The following is an 18,045-nucleotide window of genomic DNA, read 5'->3' as shown; positions in this document are numbered from 1 at the left end:
AAACACTGGGACGTGGAAGGTTGTGGAAGGTTCTGGAAGAGCTGAGGATGCCCCATACGGGAGGCCCCAGCCACGACAGCAGCCTTGCCTTGCTTTCTGTCAAAGTGGCTCTTCTGCCTCGGTGTGCCACCTTCTCTGGTGCCAACCCTGCCAGGTGCGTGGGGACGACGGCAGCAGGCCCTGGGCCATGGCGAACGCCGGCAGCGAGCCAGGCGTAGAGGCCCCCGTGCCCCCGGCACTGTCCTTCCCCCCCCTCCCCAATGTGCGGTCTCGGGTGCGTGCGTGCGCGGAGGGGGGGAGCGAGGGGGCGGACACAGTGGAAATTTCCACTCCCTGCAGCAGCCACAGCCGCCGCCGCTGCGGCGGGAAGGAGGAAGGCTGGCGCAGGCCCCGAGCCGCCGCAGGGGAGAGGTGGAGCCCGCGCCGTGGCCCGGCCCAGCCCGGCCCGCTCGGCTTGGTCCCCCTTCCCGGCGGTTGGTGTCCCCCCTCCCGCCGCCCCCCACCCCACTGCCCCCGGTCCGGGACGGCAGGGTAGCCCGCGGGCTACCAGCAACGACCCCCCGGCGGGCGGGCGTGTGCGCGGCGAAGGCGGTGCTTGGCGCCGGCAAGGGGCGGCGCGGCGGAGCCTGCGCAGCTGCCGGCGCCCTTTAAGCCGTGCCGCCCGCCCGTGTGGCTGTGCAGCTTGGGAGCCGCGCGGGCAGGAGTCACCGCCAGCAGCGCCTGCCGCCGGGGACGCACTTTTCTCCTCCGGTCCCCCCATCTCCGGCATCACCACCTTCCCCTCCTCCCTCTCCTCCGCCGCATCCCCGCTCCTCCCGCCACATACAGCTCTAAGATGCCTCGCTATGAACTGGCTTTGATCCTGAAAGCCATGCAGAGGGTGAGTGAGGGAGGGAAGGCGGGAGGGAGACAGGTGGCACTAGACATATTTCCCCCTTCCCCAGTCCTCGGCGTCCCTTCGTTACCTCCTCTCACAGCCGCCGCGTGCTGTTCTCCCTGCGGCAGCCGTCCCCGGGCGCTCGCTGAGGCGTGGGGCGGCCCGGCCGGCCCCTTTCCCTGGGGCGAGCCCTGCCCTCCCTACTTTCCCCTCCGCGCTTGGCAGCGGAGTTCCGCAGTGTGCTTCAGGCTCCTGTGTGTGTTTTCTGCCCTCTCTCGCCTTCCTCTTTCCTTGCACCCCCCTGTTCCTTTGGAGAGTTTGCTTAGTTGTTCCCAGAGAGTCACAGTCCCCTTCTGTCCTCCCTCCCCTTTGGTCCACAGGTAAGCTGATCCCACACTTAGCGAAATAGATGCCTTTCTTCGTCTTACCCTCTTCTGCGATTTGCTTGGTGTGAGTGAACTTAGTCCTTTCCTTCCCCCTATGGCATTGATGTTAGCACTTCCCCCTCTTCCTCTGCAGCACCAACGCTTTCCATTGCCGTGTGCTTTGCCCTCCCCCACCCCAGCACCTGCGGTGATTTGCTTCTCTGGGTACCTTGCTAGGTCGCAGAAGCCCCACACTAGGTCCCCTCTCGCCTCTGGGAGTCCTTGCTGTGAACCTTGGTGGGGGAAAGGAAGGGCTCACTCGGACAGGCTTCCCCTCGCGGGGTATCAGCCCCGTGCCTGACCCGGCCCCCTTTGTGCCAGAGGCGTCCCATTCTCATCATTTTTTCCCCTGCTGTTGCAAACACCAGTTGAACTCTGGTGATAACGGCTCGCTGTATTGCCCACGGGAAGCGTTGCCAGCCGTTGCCGCTGGTTTTACTGGCATGATGATAAGCCGTGGCGTGAGTGAGGTTATGATGCTCTTTCTGTTTTACAAGAGCCGCATCGGTGCGGGAGGTGCGTATTCTTATGTGTAAAAAAAATAAAATAGAAACATCCCTGATTAGATGAAAAATACTAGCTGATCCTAGCCCTTCTCTAGTACCTTCTACAGTCTTTATCTGCTGCTTACCAGTTTCGTATGCAGTGCTGGTATTGGAATGTAGCAGCATTTCGGCTGAGCTGTAACCCTTCTGATCTGACCCAGCGTGGACCACGCTTGCTCTCGCATTTAATCACCGTTTACATGAACATGTATATTTGTCATACGATAGCGGGAAGCTAAATAGCGTGGCGGGGTTTTTTTTCCCGGTAGTTACGGGAGCATGTCTTCATGTATTACATGTGCGACATACACTAGTACATTTCCATTCATTCTACATGTACCATCCACATGTCAGGGCTGCCTATTTTTTTTTTTTTTAAATGAACTTGCCGTAACTGCAGAAGCAGTAGTAGACTTCTCAGGTGAGTCCTCTAGTGGAGAAATGTAGCAACAGGGGGAAAAAAACTGATGGCATTGCTGCACCACCTCGCAGAGCAGCAGTTGGTCTGACAAAACACGCTGCTTTGGACTTGGGCTGTCAACATGTGGGGTTTAAAATTTATTAGTATGTTGGGGTTTTATTTTTGTTGTTTGTTTTTTTTTATTTTTTCTTTTTTTTTCGTTTGTGGTTTTTTGTTGTTGTTTGTTTTTCCTATGCAATCCTTCCTGTCAGTGTGTAAGCCATAGGTAAGGTTGATACGTTTGGTATACATGCTGTCAATGTGAGAGATGCATTATGTCATGCAGATACTATAAATACAGAGCAGGGCAGAAAGCATGACAGGTCTGACCCGGTACTGAGACATGAATAAACTAACTACTCTGTAAGGATGCCATGGAGTGCTGCCTGGTGGAAAGGATCTTTGGGATAGGCTTTTAGCTGTATGATGCTTCTAATGAGCATCGGTGCATTCCAGATTTAGCATCTACATTCTTTTCCTCTCTGGAATTTGACTCTAGTATGTTCTTTCCTGATAGATGTATCTTAAGGTGCCTTTTAGTTCTGTGATTTTGTTAAAACACTTGTGTTTGGGTTCAGGTGTAGTGCTGGTTTTAACCTACCACAGTTGTAACTGTAAAATTTAGTATGTCTGTCTTTAGATGAATTTATTTTTGATGGTTGTTGCTGTCGACTGTACACCAGATCTAGGTACTTTTTTGTGTTCCATTATCTTACTACTGCAGCCTTTCTTGTGTAATAAAGACACTTGGGGGGATGGGGGGGGGGAATTCCTGTGGTGGTTATATGCAACATGGTGTTGCTGAATCGTGGCAGAGGGGTTGCCCTAACGACCCCCATAGCAGTGCATAATCTCAATCATAATGCAAACTTAAAGTAGCCAAAAAGCTGGAGAATACAAAGCTAATGAAACAGTCTGAAATTGCAGTGATCGTTCAGTTGCTTCCTGTAGAAGCTGGAGATATCATATACAGTCCTGAATAAATTGCAAGGCTGCTTTAACATTAGTGCTTCCTGATGAAGGTACCTGTGGGCAGGGATTCTCCGTCCTGCCATGTGTGGTGACTCTGTGCTCCTGTGCATATTTTGGTCTTAGGCTTGAACAAGTGCTGATGCTTCTCTTGGTGTCTGTGGCATCCTTCCTCATCTCTGGCAGCTCCTCTGCCTTGCAAAAAAAACCTCACACCAACACTCCTGTCTGGCTTTCTTACGCTTTAGGGCTGTTGTTAGCTCCTGTGAGCTCTCTGGCAGCTTAAGTGCAAACCTCAGAGCTACAATATGGTAGGCTTCCATGACTGTCTTCAGAGTCAAATTTTGTAGTTTTGTGGGGTTTCCCCCGCCCACAGTTGTTTTTAATAGTTACCTTGGCATTTTCATAGATCTAGGCAGAATAAATCCCTCAACTTCACTTTTGTTGCTTTAAACTCTGTTGCTCTCCCTAGTACCATGTTCACGGTTGGGGTCCTTCTTCATTCTTTTTGTGCATGTGGCTTCTGTTGTGAGCCATGTAGTCTTGTGCAGCTGGTCTCCTCTAACCTATCTAACTTCGATGTGGTTACAGTGTGAACATGACCCCTGAGTCCTGCCTGATGCTGCCATGTCCCCTTGCTTCTTTGCAGACTTTCTTGGAGTCTCTTCAGCTTTCTCTTTGTCTTCAAAACAACACCCAAGAGCTTGGCATGGGGGGACAAGGGTGAAAACTTTTCCACCAGTTCTCTGCATATGTGTGTCACAAGAGCTTCTGACTTTATTCTGAAGCCATAGCTGAGCAGCCATTCTGTGTCTTGCTTTCGAGGTAGTTAGTGTACAGTCAGGTAGTTAACTTGCACTGGATATACCGTATTTATAAATTGCCTGTGGATGGAGTCCTTAATCAGAGGAGTGACTCTTGGGGGGGAAAAAAACTGATGAACCCTAAAAGCACTCCCAAAATAAAGAAGTCTTTAAAAAAACCCACCCTACTTCTCTGTGGTATCACTGTGTTTGAAGAGCAGCTGCAGTGGAGAACTTGGATTATGTTACTCTGTATGCAAGTATATGGAGGACATGCTTTAGAAGAAGGAAGACATGGGACCAATGAAGTGACTGGATCTCAGGGTGGAAATAATGAATCTTGTCCACATGTGTGGCTTTCTACACTCCCAAGTAACAAGCAGTGGAATGAGCTTGGTGAGTTTGATGCAGACTTGTTACCAGTAGCATACAGATGTGTGCAAACAGCACATTGACTACCCTCAAGAGCCTGCGTCAGAGACTACAGTTGTGGTGAAGGTAGAGGTGCAAAATGAAGACACAGCTGTTCATGCTCTAACCTTTACTATTTATAGCAAAATACGAATTTCTAGTTATTTCTAACTTTCTCCCAGGAGAGTCATCTGGCTTTTCAGCAGCAGGGGAGGAGGGTAATTATGGCAGCTCAGGACCTTCAGCAGGAAAGGGTAGTGAGCCGCTACTGAATTAGCAGGAGAGCTCTTCAGGGAGGTTTCCTCTTCCTACCCTTTTCGTCCTGCCGAAGCTCTCTTGAGAGCCCGGGGAAGGAAATTGGGGGGAAAGGGAACAACGGCTGGAAATGGTTTCCTATTGCTCTGATGCTATTTTTCAGACTGACCACAGGGCGGCAATGCGAGACACCGTCCAAGGATAATTGGCAGCCTGGGGAACCTAGGATAGACAGAGAAGGTGGCGGTATTCCCATGCTGTTCTCGCTGCCGCTCGACTCTTGCGCACTGGGACGCTGCTCTTCAACAAATCAACTTTGTAAACGGAACTGAAGTAAATAGACAGTTTGAAAATACTAATTAGAGTTTTTCACTAAAAATGAAGAAAAATGCTTTATTAGCAGCATACTCTTCTCCACTTCACATGTAACGAGGGGCAAATATATAGTATGTCATAGTTGGAAACCTAATTAATAACCTTCTTTCAGCGAATACCTAGACTAGGGGACCCATCCACCCACCTCTGTAATACTGCAGTGAGTCTGGGCTCTGAGTTTGACTGGCATGTTCACACAATGTAAGTTGTCTTCAGCATATGTTTGTTGCCTTTGGAGTGGGTTGCCATATTTCAGAAATTCCCCACCCTGCTGGGGAGATTTTTAGGTATTTTAGGAAAGCCAAAGTCATGGGCAGTAGTGTTGCTTGACATCTTGGCTATTATACTTAATGGCTGTGTAGGCAGTTGCAGTAATTGGGCTCTTGATGTCTTACTGATTGGGAAGAAAGGGGGAAAGAATGAAGATGGCAGTGAGCAGGCAGATACTGGTTTTATTTTCTTTTTGTTCTGGTGAATCTACCTGTTCTTACAGTCGAATTGTTCATCTTCCCTGCACGTTTTCCTACTTAGCAGGTTAAAATTACAGAAAAGTTTTCCTCTTACTTCCTTTCACTTTTTTGTAGGCTGAAACTGGCTGCTCTTCACAGTATTACGTCTAGCAGGGAAGGACCCTTGTGTCTGAGGTGGTGCTGGAATGAAACAGTTGGAACTAAAAGGCAAGAATGGAAAACCACAAGCTCTAACCTTGACTTTCCTGTAGGAGTCAGCTTTTTGTTTTTGTAAGAATAACTGGATTTTGAAGTGTGTGGTACAGACAGCATTTGAGAATGATGCCCTCTTGGCTGACATTTGCCACTTTTCAACCTGAAGACTCGAGAGTGGTCCTATTCTAAGTTTTTGCCAAGTTGAGATATGTGCCTGGCTTGAGTGTGGGGCAAGGTAAGGAATTAATGTGTTTGGTTTTTTCCTTTTTTTTTTTTAAACAGAAAACTGTTTGAGCCTTGTTAAAGCAGGTAGCTGTTAGCTAGGTAAATCTGGACAACTTTCCCAAGTGAGTACTAAGATGATGACAAGAATAAGGGACTTATAAACCAAGAGGCTTTCACAGGTTTCTGCAGTGTATCAAGTGATATGCTTGAGTGCGTATAGGTAATGGGATGCTCTGGTTAACTCTGCCACTCTTGTTCCCTGAGCTGCAAGCCTGAGCACTGAAGCAGAACTATGGGCAGGCTCTTGAGTCCATTCTGGGACTGGCAGAGTTCAGTGGGATTTGGCTAGCCCTTCTTCAGGAGTGGCAGCTTAACCTTTAAGATGCACTTTCTCTTTGTCTCTGTTACCTATTTAGTAATGTGCTCTTCTCTTTTAGCTTTGTATCTCTCCTTGTTTGTTCATTGCAGACTGTCTGTCCTTTAACTTCTGAAAAATAAGGGAGGAGAACCTGTTGTGAGAAGATAACATTATTTTCTCCTTTGTGCAAACCCTCAAAAGTGACTGATTCTTTTAAAGATGTCCATTATGGACATATAAGATGGTCAAGGGAGGTGATTCTCCCCCTCTGCTCTGCTCTGGTGAGACCCCACCTGGAGTACTGCATCCAGTTCTGGAGCCCCTGTTACAGGAAGGATCTGGAGGTGCTGGAGCATGTCCACAGAAGGGTTATGAGGATGAGCAGAGGGCTGGAGCACCTCTCCTATGAGGACAGACTGAGAGAGATGGGGCTTTTCAGGAGAGGAGAAGGCTCTGAGAAGACCTTGTTGTGCACTTCCAGTATCTTAAGGGTGCCTACAAGAAAGCTGGGGAGGGACTTTTCAGGGTGTCAGGTAATGATAGGACTAGGGGGAATTGACAAAAAACTCAAAATGGGTAGATTCAGATTAGATCTTAGGAAGAAATTCTTCACCATGAGGGTAGTGAGACACTGGAACAGGTTGCCCAGGGAGGTGGTGGAAGCCTCCCCCCTGGAGGTTTCTAAGGCCAGGCTGGATGTGGCTGTGAGCAACCTGATGTAGTGTGAGGTTTCCATGCCCATGGCAGGGGGTTTGGAACTAGATGATCTTAGAGGTCCCTTCCAAGCCTAACAGTTCTATTATTCTATCACTTAAAATAAGCAGTTAAATTACTTCAAGTATGAATGTATGTATATGTTTGCTTTCTTCTAGTTTGTCATGTATACCATGTTTTGTAATGATGGAAGTTCTTGAGTTCTTCACATATTCTTTCAGGAGCTGACTTTCCCCTTCTCTCTTATGCTAGAGCCATAGCACTGTCAATTTCCACCCCAAAATTACTTCGGTAGTTGTTGATTATTGATCAAGTAACTTATCTTGCCTTTTTTGGTCACATTCCTGCCAGAGCTGCTTGCTATTTTTTATTTTTTTTTTGAGCCACAGATACCCAGGTCTCTTCTGGGAGCATAAGAGTTGCTTATGTGGAAGCAGTTGCTTGATACAGATGCCTGTGCCAGCTCTGTGGTGCTTATCCGAGGACAGCAGAAACCGCTGGGCACCGTGTTCCCTTCAAAGCTGCCTGCTCAGTGGAGCAGCAGGAATATCTCTGGCATGCATTCTGTAGAAGAGCTGATAAGAAGGTGAATGGGGTAGAAATAAAAGGGAAGGTAGGCAGGTGAAATATAGCTTGTTACGTAGAATGGGAAAGATGGGGAAAGTAAGGTGAGATCTGTGCAAGTGAAGGCCGAGTACTAGTGCCAATGTGGGTACTGAAAATGAGGTACTAATAAAAGGCATTACCCCTAGTGAGTAGAGGGGAGGAAAAGTAGATAGTATAAAGGAAGGATCATGAACCCTAGAAATATGATTATGAGGATGTTTCTTGTGTTTTGTTTTCATCTTGGTTTGTTCAGTTACCAGCCAGTCCTTGTGCTTCAGTTATGCAAATGTCTGAGGAATAATAATTTAAAACACAGGTACATGTGGAACATGGATGCAGGAGGGGAATGTGTTCAGTGTAGTTGTTTTGTTTGAAACTATTAGAAAAACAGATTAGTGTTTGCTAACTTTTAATGTAGGTAATTGCAAAGCTTGACATAGAGTAGCCCTAGTTGTGTTATATCCAAGATAACTTAAAGCCTTGTTCTGGTGCCTTAAAATCCCCAAGAAGGGTGAGAAATCTTGCAGGAGCACCCAGCAGGCTAGGAATCTTGGAGGGCCTCATACTTAAATTCTAGCACTATGTATGCCCCTGAAACTTGTCCTGTGTTTTAGTAAACCTTGTGAAGCTTTGTTTTTGGAAAGATTGTGGGCACCCATAAATGGGAACTTGGGGAAGTCTTAAATAAGCTTAATGAGTCTGTTTTGGTGTGGGTTTGTTTGGTTTTTTTTCTTTTTTTTTAATATTCTCCTTAGAAATTCTAGGAATTATTTTCTCCTAGTATTTCCCTCAGTTGCATGTTAACTGACACTTCCACTGCTGCTTTCTCACTCCTCAAGTGACTTCTGAAGTCTTTACAGCCCTAGTCAAAATCCTCTTCAAATCACAGAATGATCCTCTAGCCCAGCCCCCTTGCCAGAGCAGGATGGGGTGAAGCAACACATCTTTCTAGGCTAGGACGAGACCAGATACATTATTTATGGCTGAATGGTGATAACCACCAACTGGATCACATCTTTGTACCTTACAGATAAAGAAAATGGTAATTTTCATTTGTGGTGGGGATTTTACGACACTTTCTGATGGTGTGCTTCTAACATGGTGAGAACATTAGTCCTTTACATCCAGGAACTAGATTGTGGTCTCAGGTCCTCTACAGAAATCAAATACTTGTATGTTTATGCTTGTTTTACACATTATTTTGCTGTTGCTCTTAGTGACTAAGTCCTTCAAACTAATTCAGGTAAATAGTACTTGCCGGTGGCAGTAACAATATTTATGCTTCTGAAGTTTAGGTTGTCACAAGAAGGTATTTGATTCTTTGGGCTCAGTATCCTTCCGTAGCTTCCAACTTGGTTTGTCAGCTGACATCTTGACATACTTATTTGGCAGGAAAAATGCTGCCTGATGCCAGAATCTTCTATTTTTTGCCATCCTTTGGTGGACAGACAACCTCCTGCCTCTATTAAAATAGCTTGCTTTCCCTGGTTTGCCCTTCTGTGCTCTTTACTTAGTTACTGTTGACCGTGTCTTCTCAGTACTCTTTCCTCTTCTGCTTCCAGTTCCTTTGTAGAATAAAGAGTATCATCTATCTGAAGCTGCAAAGATGAGCATGGGTGCCTTGCTGAGGGATTGAGCCACTTATAGTGACAGTCTTTGAGCATCTTGAGTTTCTGGTAGTTATCTGCTTGAGTTATGGCAGAGAGATGAGTAATTGTGTTTATTTGCGAGGGAAGAGTGGCCCAGTTGATCAGCAGTTGTACTTTCTGCTCTCTTCAGAGAACCCAGATAACATCTGACACCCCTGTAAACATAAGCCAGTTCTTTGGGCTGACAAGGGGGAAAAAGGAAGTGCTTACATGCTTTTTTTTTTTTCAATTGAATAGTCAATAAGCTTAAGCTGATGGACTACTCTTAGGACCTGAGTGAGATGAATACAGCATGTCTAGATAGGTGTGGAGAAGGTAGTTTTTCTTCGTGGTATGTCTTCATTTTAACAAATAAAAAGGACATTTCTATCTCCTTTCTTCTGTCCTGGCTTAACCTCCCCCTTTGCCTTTAGGTGTTGGGAGTTTTTGGAGGAACAGTGGAAGCAAATAAATCCACTATTCCTGACAGAGTACTGGAGGGTAACTCATGGGAAAAGAAACTATTCAAATGTGAATGCCACAGGCGGTGGCATGAAGTGGCTTGCTGAGGCACTGCTAGTGATGTAGGTTTCAGAAAATAAGCCATCTTGCTTTGCAATTCAACAGTACTGTAGCTTCTGCTGTGTTTACAGAGTACTGAATGAGCACTCCCATAAAGCTACATTCTTTCTTCTGCCTCCTTCCTGCCACCCCCCCCCGCCTGCTTCCCCCTTCTTAATTTGTGATTTGGTGGGAGACCTAAAGAGGTGTATACACCTGGGATGGGGAGTGGAAGCCATCAGCTAAATTGATCTGCTGCTCTAGTGCTGCCAGTCACAGTGCCCTTCAGCTTCAGTCATACTTAAGAGTACTCCAGTTACTGTGTCTGTAATAGACCACAGTAGCACTACATTTCTGCCTGGCAAACACAGTGTAGTTCTGTCTTCTGCTGAACTGCATGCTGTGAGGTTACTTATTTCTCATGTCTCCTTCAGCAGTCCTTTAGAAAAGAATGGAGAAGAATGTATTGTGGAGCAAGCTTCTTTTTCTGATGCTGCAGTAAAATGAAGACCAGAGCTGGAGCAATTCCTGAAACCTCAGACCTTATGTGTTCATAACAACTCCTTTGAGTGATTGACTTGAACCTTGCACCTCAAATTGGACTTTTGTGGTAGTGATGATTTGAGTTGCCCCTGCAGCACCCGTGTTCTCCAAGGCCAACAGAAGTGTTGATGCAGTACCACTTTGGGGCAGCAGAGCACGTGTGGCAAACAGGTTAGTCAGGTCGCTGCTGATTCAGGTAACTCAAATGTGGTACTCTCCTACCCCAGCCTACTGAGCTACTGGGAATACCAGTCCAGCCCTTAACTCGAGTTATTTATTAGCTGCTACAGGTCAACCTCTGCCTCTGAACATTCTTGCTTCCTACGGCATACCCAGTTTGTTTCAGGTGGGATTCCTGTCCGGCTCCTCTCGCCCCAGCTCCTGATACACAAGGGAGAGTCCTGAAACTGCAGTCCTGGATGTTTTGGGCTCTGTTGAGCAGCTAGCAAGGATAGCCTCTGCTTTCTCAAGGGCATGTGCTACGTAAGGATAAGTTGATATGTCTCAGTTACTCCATGAAGAACATTTGTACTCCTTTTTGTTCCTTTTGTGTTCTAGAGTGCTGTAATAAATGGAATGAAGCTTTTGCCTTTCTTCCCCCTCCTTTTTTTCTGAGATAATAGGCTACCTCAGACAACCTTGTGTTTACTGTGGAGTAGTGGACAGGTTAGGAATTCATTTGCATCACTTTAGCAGGTGGCCTGCAGTGTGAGCAGGCCAGACAAAACACTTGAGGTTTTCAATGTTACCCAGGCCTGCCTGAGTTATGAGACTGACTTTAACTTTTTTTTTCCCTAGGAGAGAGATCATTAATATTTACTGTGTAGGTGTTGAGCCTGGCAATCTGGGTGCATTTTTTCCATGCAAATGAGTTGTTCAGTAGGTAAAATGCTACTGGTGTGAGTTCACATACCCTTGCTTGAAGAAGGTGCAGAAGAAAAACATTGTTTCTAAGGCAGAACTTCAAAACTACTATGAAATCTATGAATAAATTTAAATATGTACTTAATTTACTAAAAAATAGTAGTAGTGGATGCTCCTTTGTGATATGTGGATGTCTGCATCCTCATATTAACCCACAATGTGTTGGCCATTGAGACTGACTCTTTTAATGTAAGAAACTTTCCCATTTGCTGATAAGAGAAATGGACTGAGCAGAAAACAAATAGTTGCTTTGGGGCTGGAGCAGTTTGATTTTGGCATATTTTAAATCCCATCTCATTAGGAAAGCACTGTGGAGAAAGTTTTGCTTTAAAACAATCATATTTCTCAAAAAAAAAAATTAAAAAAAAATAAAATCCCACCCTAAATCTGCTTCACATTATCTAATATCTCTTCAGGGAATTGTTTGAGACTTTCCCCCCCTCCCTGAAAGGACAGGCTGCCTGTTGGAGAGACATATGCATTGTTTCACCAAAGCTGCAGCACTCTGTCTTCAGACAAGAGGGAAGCACATTGTTTTGTGTCTTTGATACGATCCAGCCAGAAAACAGCCTTAGGGGACAGAAATTCACAGTCCTTGGCAGCAGCACTGTCTTTCTGTCCCCCCCCCCCGGCCCCGAGTTAGTGCCACAATGTACGCTGTTCTAATAACTTGAGATGAAACTCGCACGGGGCGTCTCTAAAGTCCTTCTTAAGACTTGAGGTCACAACTTGCTGAAAGTTCAGAGGGATGAGTCTCATTTTTGTAATGAAAAAAGTTCCAGGGTTATTTTAGAATTAGGTCTAATAAGAAACTGGTACAAGAAGCTACTTTAGCACAGTATTTTAGTACCACTGTAGCAAAGTTGTAGCACTACTGAAAACTTTCCACCTTCCTGCTCAAGCAAGCAGCAAAATTCAGATGTTGATTTCAAAGGTGACGGTTCAGATCCCTGTAGACTTCAGATGCATGGTCTGGCTGTACCTTCTGGTGGAAAATGCTCAAGAAACTTCATGTCTTGTTTATTTTGGTTAGGGTGAGCCCATTGTAGTTTGGCAAGTATCCTAATTGAGAAATGTCACAATCTATCCAAGGGCAGCTGCGTCTCCTACTTGCACACTTTTCAGAGGGATTGAAGATGTTTGTAATAGTGACACTATGAGCTGGATACCTCTTGTAGCTAATCAACTTTAACAAATATTTTTGTGATGGATGTGTATTACTCTCCAGTACAGTTTTGCAAGGTCATTGATTAACCTCCAGGGCAGATGGTAGCAAGTGAACTAAAGTTAAGGTCTAATTTCCACCCCCCCCCCCCCTTTTTTTAAGTAAGGGCAGGGCAGCAGAAGAGGGAAAAGGTTATTACTATTTCTTTAGCTTGCCTATTATTCTAATTTTCTCTATAGTAGTTCTTCTTTTCACTGTGTCTGAGTAAAATCTTTTCATCCCTTTTCATTAAAATATTTATAATTTTGGTATAAACCTAGCATAGCTGAATTTGAAAAGTGAGTTGGATATAGCCAAAGGCACAACACTAGTAAAATGTTACCCAGAAGTGTTTAAACCCAAGAATAGTACATTGTACTTGTATCTGTTGGCATCATATGATCTGAAAGGTGTTGAATCAAACTAATAGACCACTTAACTGCTGCTGCATTTGTGGGTGGGGATAAATGTGAATTCTTCTATGGAAGAATTTAAAATACATCTGTGGTTTGAGGCTTATGAGCATGATAAGTTTAGCACACAACTGTAATCAGTCCATTTTGTGCCATGCTTCCTTAGTCTCTCACTATTGGCTGTAACTCCAGCAGAATGAATGTGTGTACTCTCGTGTGAGGTGATGGTGGGGAACCCATTTCATCTCTTGATTCTGAACTAATCCTGAAAAGCCGCCAGCCCATACAAATATCACCAGTGTGAATTTCTTAAGGCTAAAGTTGCAGTTCGTAAACTGCTTTAAAAATACATTTGGGTTCATGAGATGTGCACTGTTGCTGCTTTCAGTGGTGCACAAAGTAAGCCAATGTGTGCATTTTCAACATTAACTGTAGTTTTTATTACTTACTCTACCTGAGGACTTTTAAAGTTTGTATCTACTTGGTTTTTTTTACCAAAACAAATGTGCTACCACCCAAATATTAGAATATATCATCTGGATGTTAATCATAGGTTTCAGCATAGTGCCAAAGCACTTTTTGCAAATAAGTGTGAGAGGCAATGGCTGAAGCTGATGCTTATAGGACTTAGAAGGCTGGTAGATCTTGTGGTCAGAAAAATAATCAGTGATTTTTTTTTGGTGTGCCTATGTTATCTTTACCAGTGGTTGGGAAAGAGGAATGGAGTCAGTCCCTGTTCCTTAGTCTTCTGTAGTAGTATTGAATACTGAAGATCTGTGTTCTGATCTTCAGACCATCTGTTTCCTTTGGCCTTCTCATTTTGCTGTGCCCATTTGGCATAGGAAGTAGAAGAGGCTAATAGCCATCACTCTCTAAACCCATTAAAAAGGCTATGGGTAAATAACACCTCCCAAGGCATAAATAGGAGATAGCAGCATCCTGTCTCCATGGCAGAGGTAAGAAGCTATTGTGCAGCTTCTCAGTACCCCTTTCTCACCTGTCAGGTTGTCTGCTAGTGAGTCTCACTATTATCCATCTCCCTCTACTAGTTCTACTCACTGAAATGAGCATCTGTCTCTTGACATGCTTTGGTAGAACTGGGTGTGACTGGGGTCAGGAATAGTGGCCGAGTATGCTCTTCATGCTTGAATGCAAATGGATGGTGCTGGGAACAGCTCTTCCTGCTGTCTTGGCAACTGTGACTGCTGCCAAAATCCATCCAGTTCTCCCTCCTGTACTTTGAGTGCTCCCAAAAAATCCTGAAACTGGGGGGGTATTAAAAGTTACATGGTAAACAGAAATACTCTGATGCTGGATGTCAGGTGTAGTTCTGCTTTTGTCACTTGCTTGAGTGGGACTTTTTCATACGTATCCCATGTAATCTAAGAAAAGCTTTCAGAGTAAAATGTAATCCTGTAATCATCTGTACCTCAGAAAGCTGCAAGCTCATCTGAAACCTGTGGAATAACCTTGGTTCCCCATCTGATCCTAAATGTGTGTTTCCCAGCATCGTGACTTGACTTGGATGTTGAGCACTAGGAGCCAGCTGGTGTCTCAAGTGCATGCATGTGATGCTAGGATCTATCAGGATTTGCGGGGTGCAGTGCTAGTGCAATACAGGAAATGACTAGCCAGGTTAATGCTCCTTTGTTGTTTTGTTTAGTTTTGTGTTTTTTATTCCTTGAAAGAGGGAGACCTGTTTAGTAGTTTGAGAAGCAGACTTTTAAGTCTCTAATCAAATATATTCCTTGCATAGTTCTGGTGAATTTAATGCTTCAGAATTGCTGCGTCCCTTAAGGTACTTGTAAACATTGAAGTTGACTTGTAATAGGCATTGCTGTTCAGTTCTACAAATGTTATGTGTATTATGGATTGCATAAATGCAACAGGAGATGTAAGGGGGAAAAAACTGTGGTGTTCAGTCATTGTTTTACTAGACTTCAAATTTTTTCTCATAACTTCATGAAATTCTTCTCTAATTCAATCTTTGTCTTTTGTCTTTGCTGCCTTGCAGGGTTGGTACAGTAGGCCTCACTAAACTTAGCTGCAACTAAGAATTTCTCCTACATCAACTGAGTTAAGGCTGATGCTCTTGTGGAATGTGGATTAAAAGTGCGTGCTAAGTTCCAAATTTCCATTTGAGAAGCGGAGAAAGTAAATGTACCACAACCACCAGCATCAGGACAGCAAACCCAAGGGACAAAGAATTTGATCCGCAGTGTTGATATATGTTAACTGGTTCACGTGTTGCTTAAAAGACGGTTGCTGGGGGGCGAGAAGTGGACGTCAGCTGTGCGAAGTCATTTTGTTTGCAAAAATGAGGGCTTCTTTGGAAACAGCAGACATTGCCATTGTGGCACTGTACTTCGTGCTTGTAATGTGCATAGGTTTTTTTGCCATGTGGAAGTACAATCGGAGCACCGTCAGTGGCTACTTTTTGGCGGGGCGTTCTATGAACTGGGTAGCTATTGGTGCATCTTTATTTGTAAGCAATATTGGAAGTGAACATTTCATTGGGCTCGCAGGATCCGGAGCGGCGAGTGGATTTGCAGTAGGTGCGTGGGAATTCAACGCCTTAATGCTTTTGCAGCTTTTAGGATGGGTCTTCATCCCAGTCTACATCCGGTCGGGAGTGTACACCATGCCTGAATACTTGTCCAAGCGTTTTGGAGGGCATAGAATTCAAATATATTTTGCAGCATTGTCTCTAATTCTTTATATCTTCACCAAACTCTCAGTTGACTTGTATTCAGGGGCACTTTTTATTCAAGAATCGCTAGGTTGGAACCTCTATTTGTCAGTTATCCTCCTTATTGGAATGACTGCGCTCTTGACTGTGACTGGAGGTCTTGTGGCTGTCATCTACACAGACACCCTTCAAGCTCTGCTTATGATTATTGGTGCCCTCACACTTATGATCATAAGTATTATGGAGGTTGGTGGGTTTGAAGAAGTTAAAAGAAGGTACATGTTAGCATCACCAAATATTACATCTATCTTGTTAACCTACAACATTTCCAATACCAATTCCTGCAATGTTGACCCAAAGCCTGACGCTCTGAAAATGTTGCGTGAGCCAACAGATGAAGACATTCCCTGGCCTGGATTTCTGTTGGGACAGACCCCAGCTTCTGTCTGGTACTGGTGTGCCGATCAAGTCATAGTTCAGAGAGTTTTAGCTGCAAAAAACATTGCTCATGCCAAAGGATCCACTCTGATGGCAGGCTTCTTAAAGCTGCTGCCCATGTTTATTATAGTTGTCCCAGGGATGATTTCACGAATACTGTTTGCAGATGATATTGCCTGCATTAATCCAGAACACTGTTTCCAAGTCTGCGGGAGCAGAGCTGGATGCTCTAACATTGCCTACCCACGTTTGGTGATGAAACTTGTGCCAGTTGGTCTGCGGGGACTGATGATGGCTGTGATGATTGCTGCACTGATGAGTGACTTGGACTCGATATTCAACAGTGCCAGCACCATATTCACGCTTGATGTCTACAAGCTCATTCGAAAGAGTGCAACGTCTAGAGAACTGATGATTGTAGGAAGAGTCTTTGTTGCGTTCATGGTAGTCATAAGCATTGCCTGGGTCCCCATAATTGTAGAAATGCAAGGTGGTCAGATGTACCTTTATATTCAAGAGGTAGCAGACTACTTGACCCCACCGGTGGCTGCTCTCTTTCTTATGGGTATCTTTTGGAAGCGTTGCAACGAGCAGGGGGCTTTCTATGGTGGAATGGCCGGGTTTGTTCTGGGAGCAATACGGTTGGTACTGGCGTTTATCTATCGTGCTCCAGAGTGTAACCAGCCAGATACTAGGCCAAGCTTTATCAAAAATATCCATTACATGTATGTTGCAACGTCTCTCTTCTGGATCACTGGGATTGTGACGTTTGTAGTAAGCCTTCTCACTCCTCCACCTACAAAGGAGCAAGTTCGGACGACCACGTTCTGGGCCCTGAGAAACAGGCACATAAAAGAGGATGCTACCACAGGGGAGCTGTACAAAGTACAAGAAAAGAGCATCCTCAAGTGCAATGAAAATGCAAACCATATCATGCCAAATGGCAAATCAGAAGAAAACATTAAAAACGTGAAGCCGGAGGATATCAATCTTCTGGGTACTTGCAGAGATGACAGCAACCCAGTGATTTCTATGAGTCACTCTGAAGTTGAGACACCAGTTGATTGTTATTCGAATGGACAAGCAGCTTTGATGGGGGAGAAAAAGCGCGAGGAAGAGACTGACGATAGAGAGACACATTTGAAATTCATAGATTGGTTCTGTGGCTTTAAGAGTAAAACCATGAACAAGAGAGCTGTTCGGGAGGTGGAGGAAGAGACTGTTTGTTTACAAATGCTGGAAGAGACTCCAAAAGTTAAACTGTTACTAAATACTGGACTGGTCTGTGTCTGTTCACTTGGAATATTCATGTTTGTCTATTTCTCTTTGTGAGTGAATAGTGAACCTTTAAGGGTATGACTAAACATACAGAAGTTGATAAAGGTCTCTGGAGATTTTTAATTTTGTTTTTCCTTTTCTAATAACATAACTGCAACCCAGGCATTGTTTACGCTATGATTGTAAGATCAACTCAACTTTAACCTATTTAGAGACAATTTGAGATGTTGTCCTATCTCTGCTTAAAGCAGACCATGTCAGGTGGTGTCTCTTTTGTCCCACCCCCCCCTTCCCCCCCACTTACTTTTTGTTTTTCCATTTGTAATACTAACCTTTTATTTTCCCGTGTATATGTGTATAAATATACCAAAGGCAGGCAGGTGGCTTTGTTTGAAGTCAAGCAGTTCTAGAGCTCAGTCAGCATTTAAGTGGAGATAATGAGTAATTATTTATTGATCTGTAAAATCTAAATGTTCAAAGCTCTGTTGAAAGGTTTTTAAAGGTAGGGTTTGTGATGCACATCACCGTGGAGTCATTCTTTGTACCATAGCTGTACTACCTTGGCCAAATGAGCACCTTTTAATTTTGCTCACTGTTTTGGTTGTTTTTTTTCTTTGCTTTGCTTAGTTGCTTCTCTTTCTTTTGGCAACAAAGGGAACATATTTTATATTACCTTGTA

General features: G+C 44.6%; 2 protein-coding genes across 6 annotated transcripts in view; both read left to right on the top strand.

Annotated features, from left to right (window-relative positions):
• The first annotated feature begins 764 nt into the window (after positions 1-764).
• SLC5A3 (solute carrier family 5 member 3) lies at positions 765-17,639 on the top strand. Of its 5 annotated transcripts, XM_054166063.1 has the most exons (3): positions 766-880; positions 5,705-6,020; positions 14,976-17,634. In XM_054166063.1, exon 3 carries the CDS (start codon positions 15,279-15,281, stop codon positions 17,418-17,420), a length of 2,142 nt encoding a protein of 713 aa, XP_054022038.1. In that variant the 5' UTR covers positions 766-880; positions 5,705-6,020; positions 14,976-15,278; the 3' UTR covers positions 17,421-17,634. The 5 variants fall into 5 exon arrangements, with proteins under 5 accessions (XP_009905676.1, XP_054022038.1, XP_054022040.1 ...); XM_009907374.2 differs by lacking the exon at positions 5,705-6,020 and having other exon boundaries at positions 765-880; XM_054166065.1 differs by lacking the exons at positions 766-880; positions 5,705-6,020 and adding an exon at positions 10,458-10,591 and having other exon boundaries at positions 14,976-17,639.
• Positions 772-18,045, top strand: part of MRPS6 (mitochondrial ribosomal protein S6) — a 51,064-nt gene continuing 33,790 nt past the window's right edge. The window contains exon 1 of the mRNA XM_054166067.1: positions 772-880. Within this exon, the coding sequence (XP_054022042.1) occupies positions 836-880 (45 nt within the window). The 5' untranslated portion in view covers positions 772-835. The remainder of the gene's footprint in view (positions 881-18,045) is intronic.

The sequence above is a fragment of the Dryobates pubescens genome, chromosome 12 (assembly GCF_014839835.1).
Source record: "Dryobates pubescens isolate bDryPub1 chromosome 12, bDryPub1.pri, whole genome shotgun sequence".
Classification (NCBI taxonomy): domain Eukaryota; kingdom Metazoa; phylum Chordata; class Aves; order Piciformes; family Picidae; genus Dryobates; species Dryobates pubescens.
The sequence above is the reverse complement of the archived record's forward strand: the minus strand, read 5'-3'. Positions and strand labels throughout refer to the sequence as shown.

What these genes read in the sequence shown, in the direction of transcription:
- SLC5A3 (XM_054166065.1), top strand. Translation starts at nt 15,279, where the DNA reads ATGAGGGCTTCTTTGGAAACAGCAGACATTGCCATTGTGGCACTGTAC.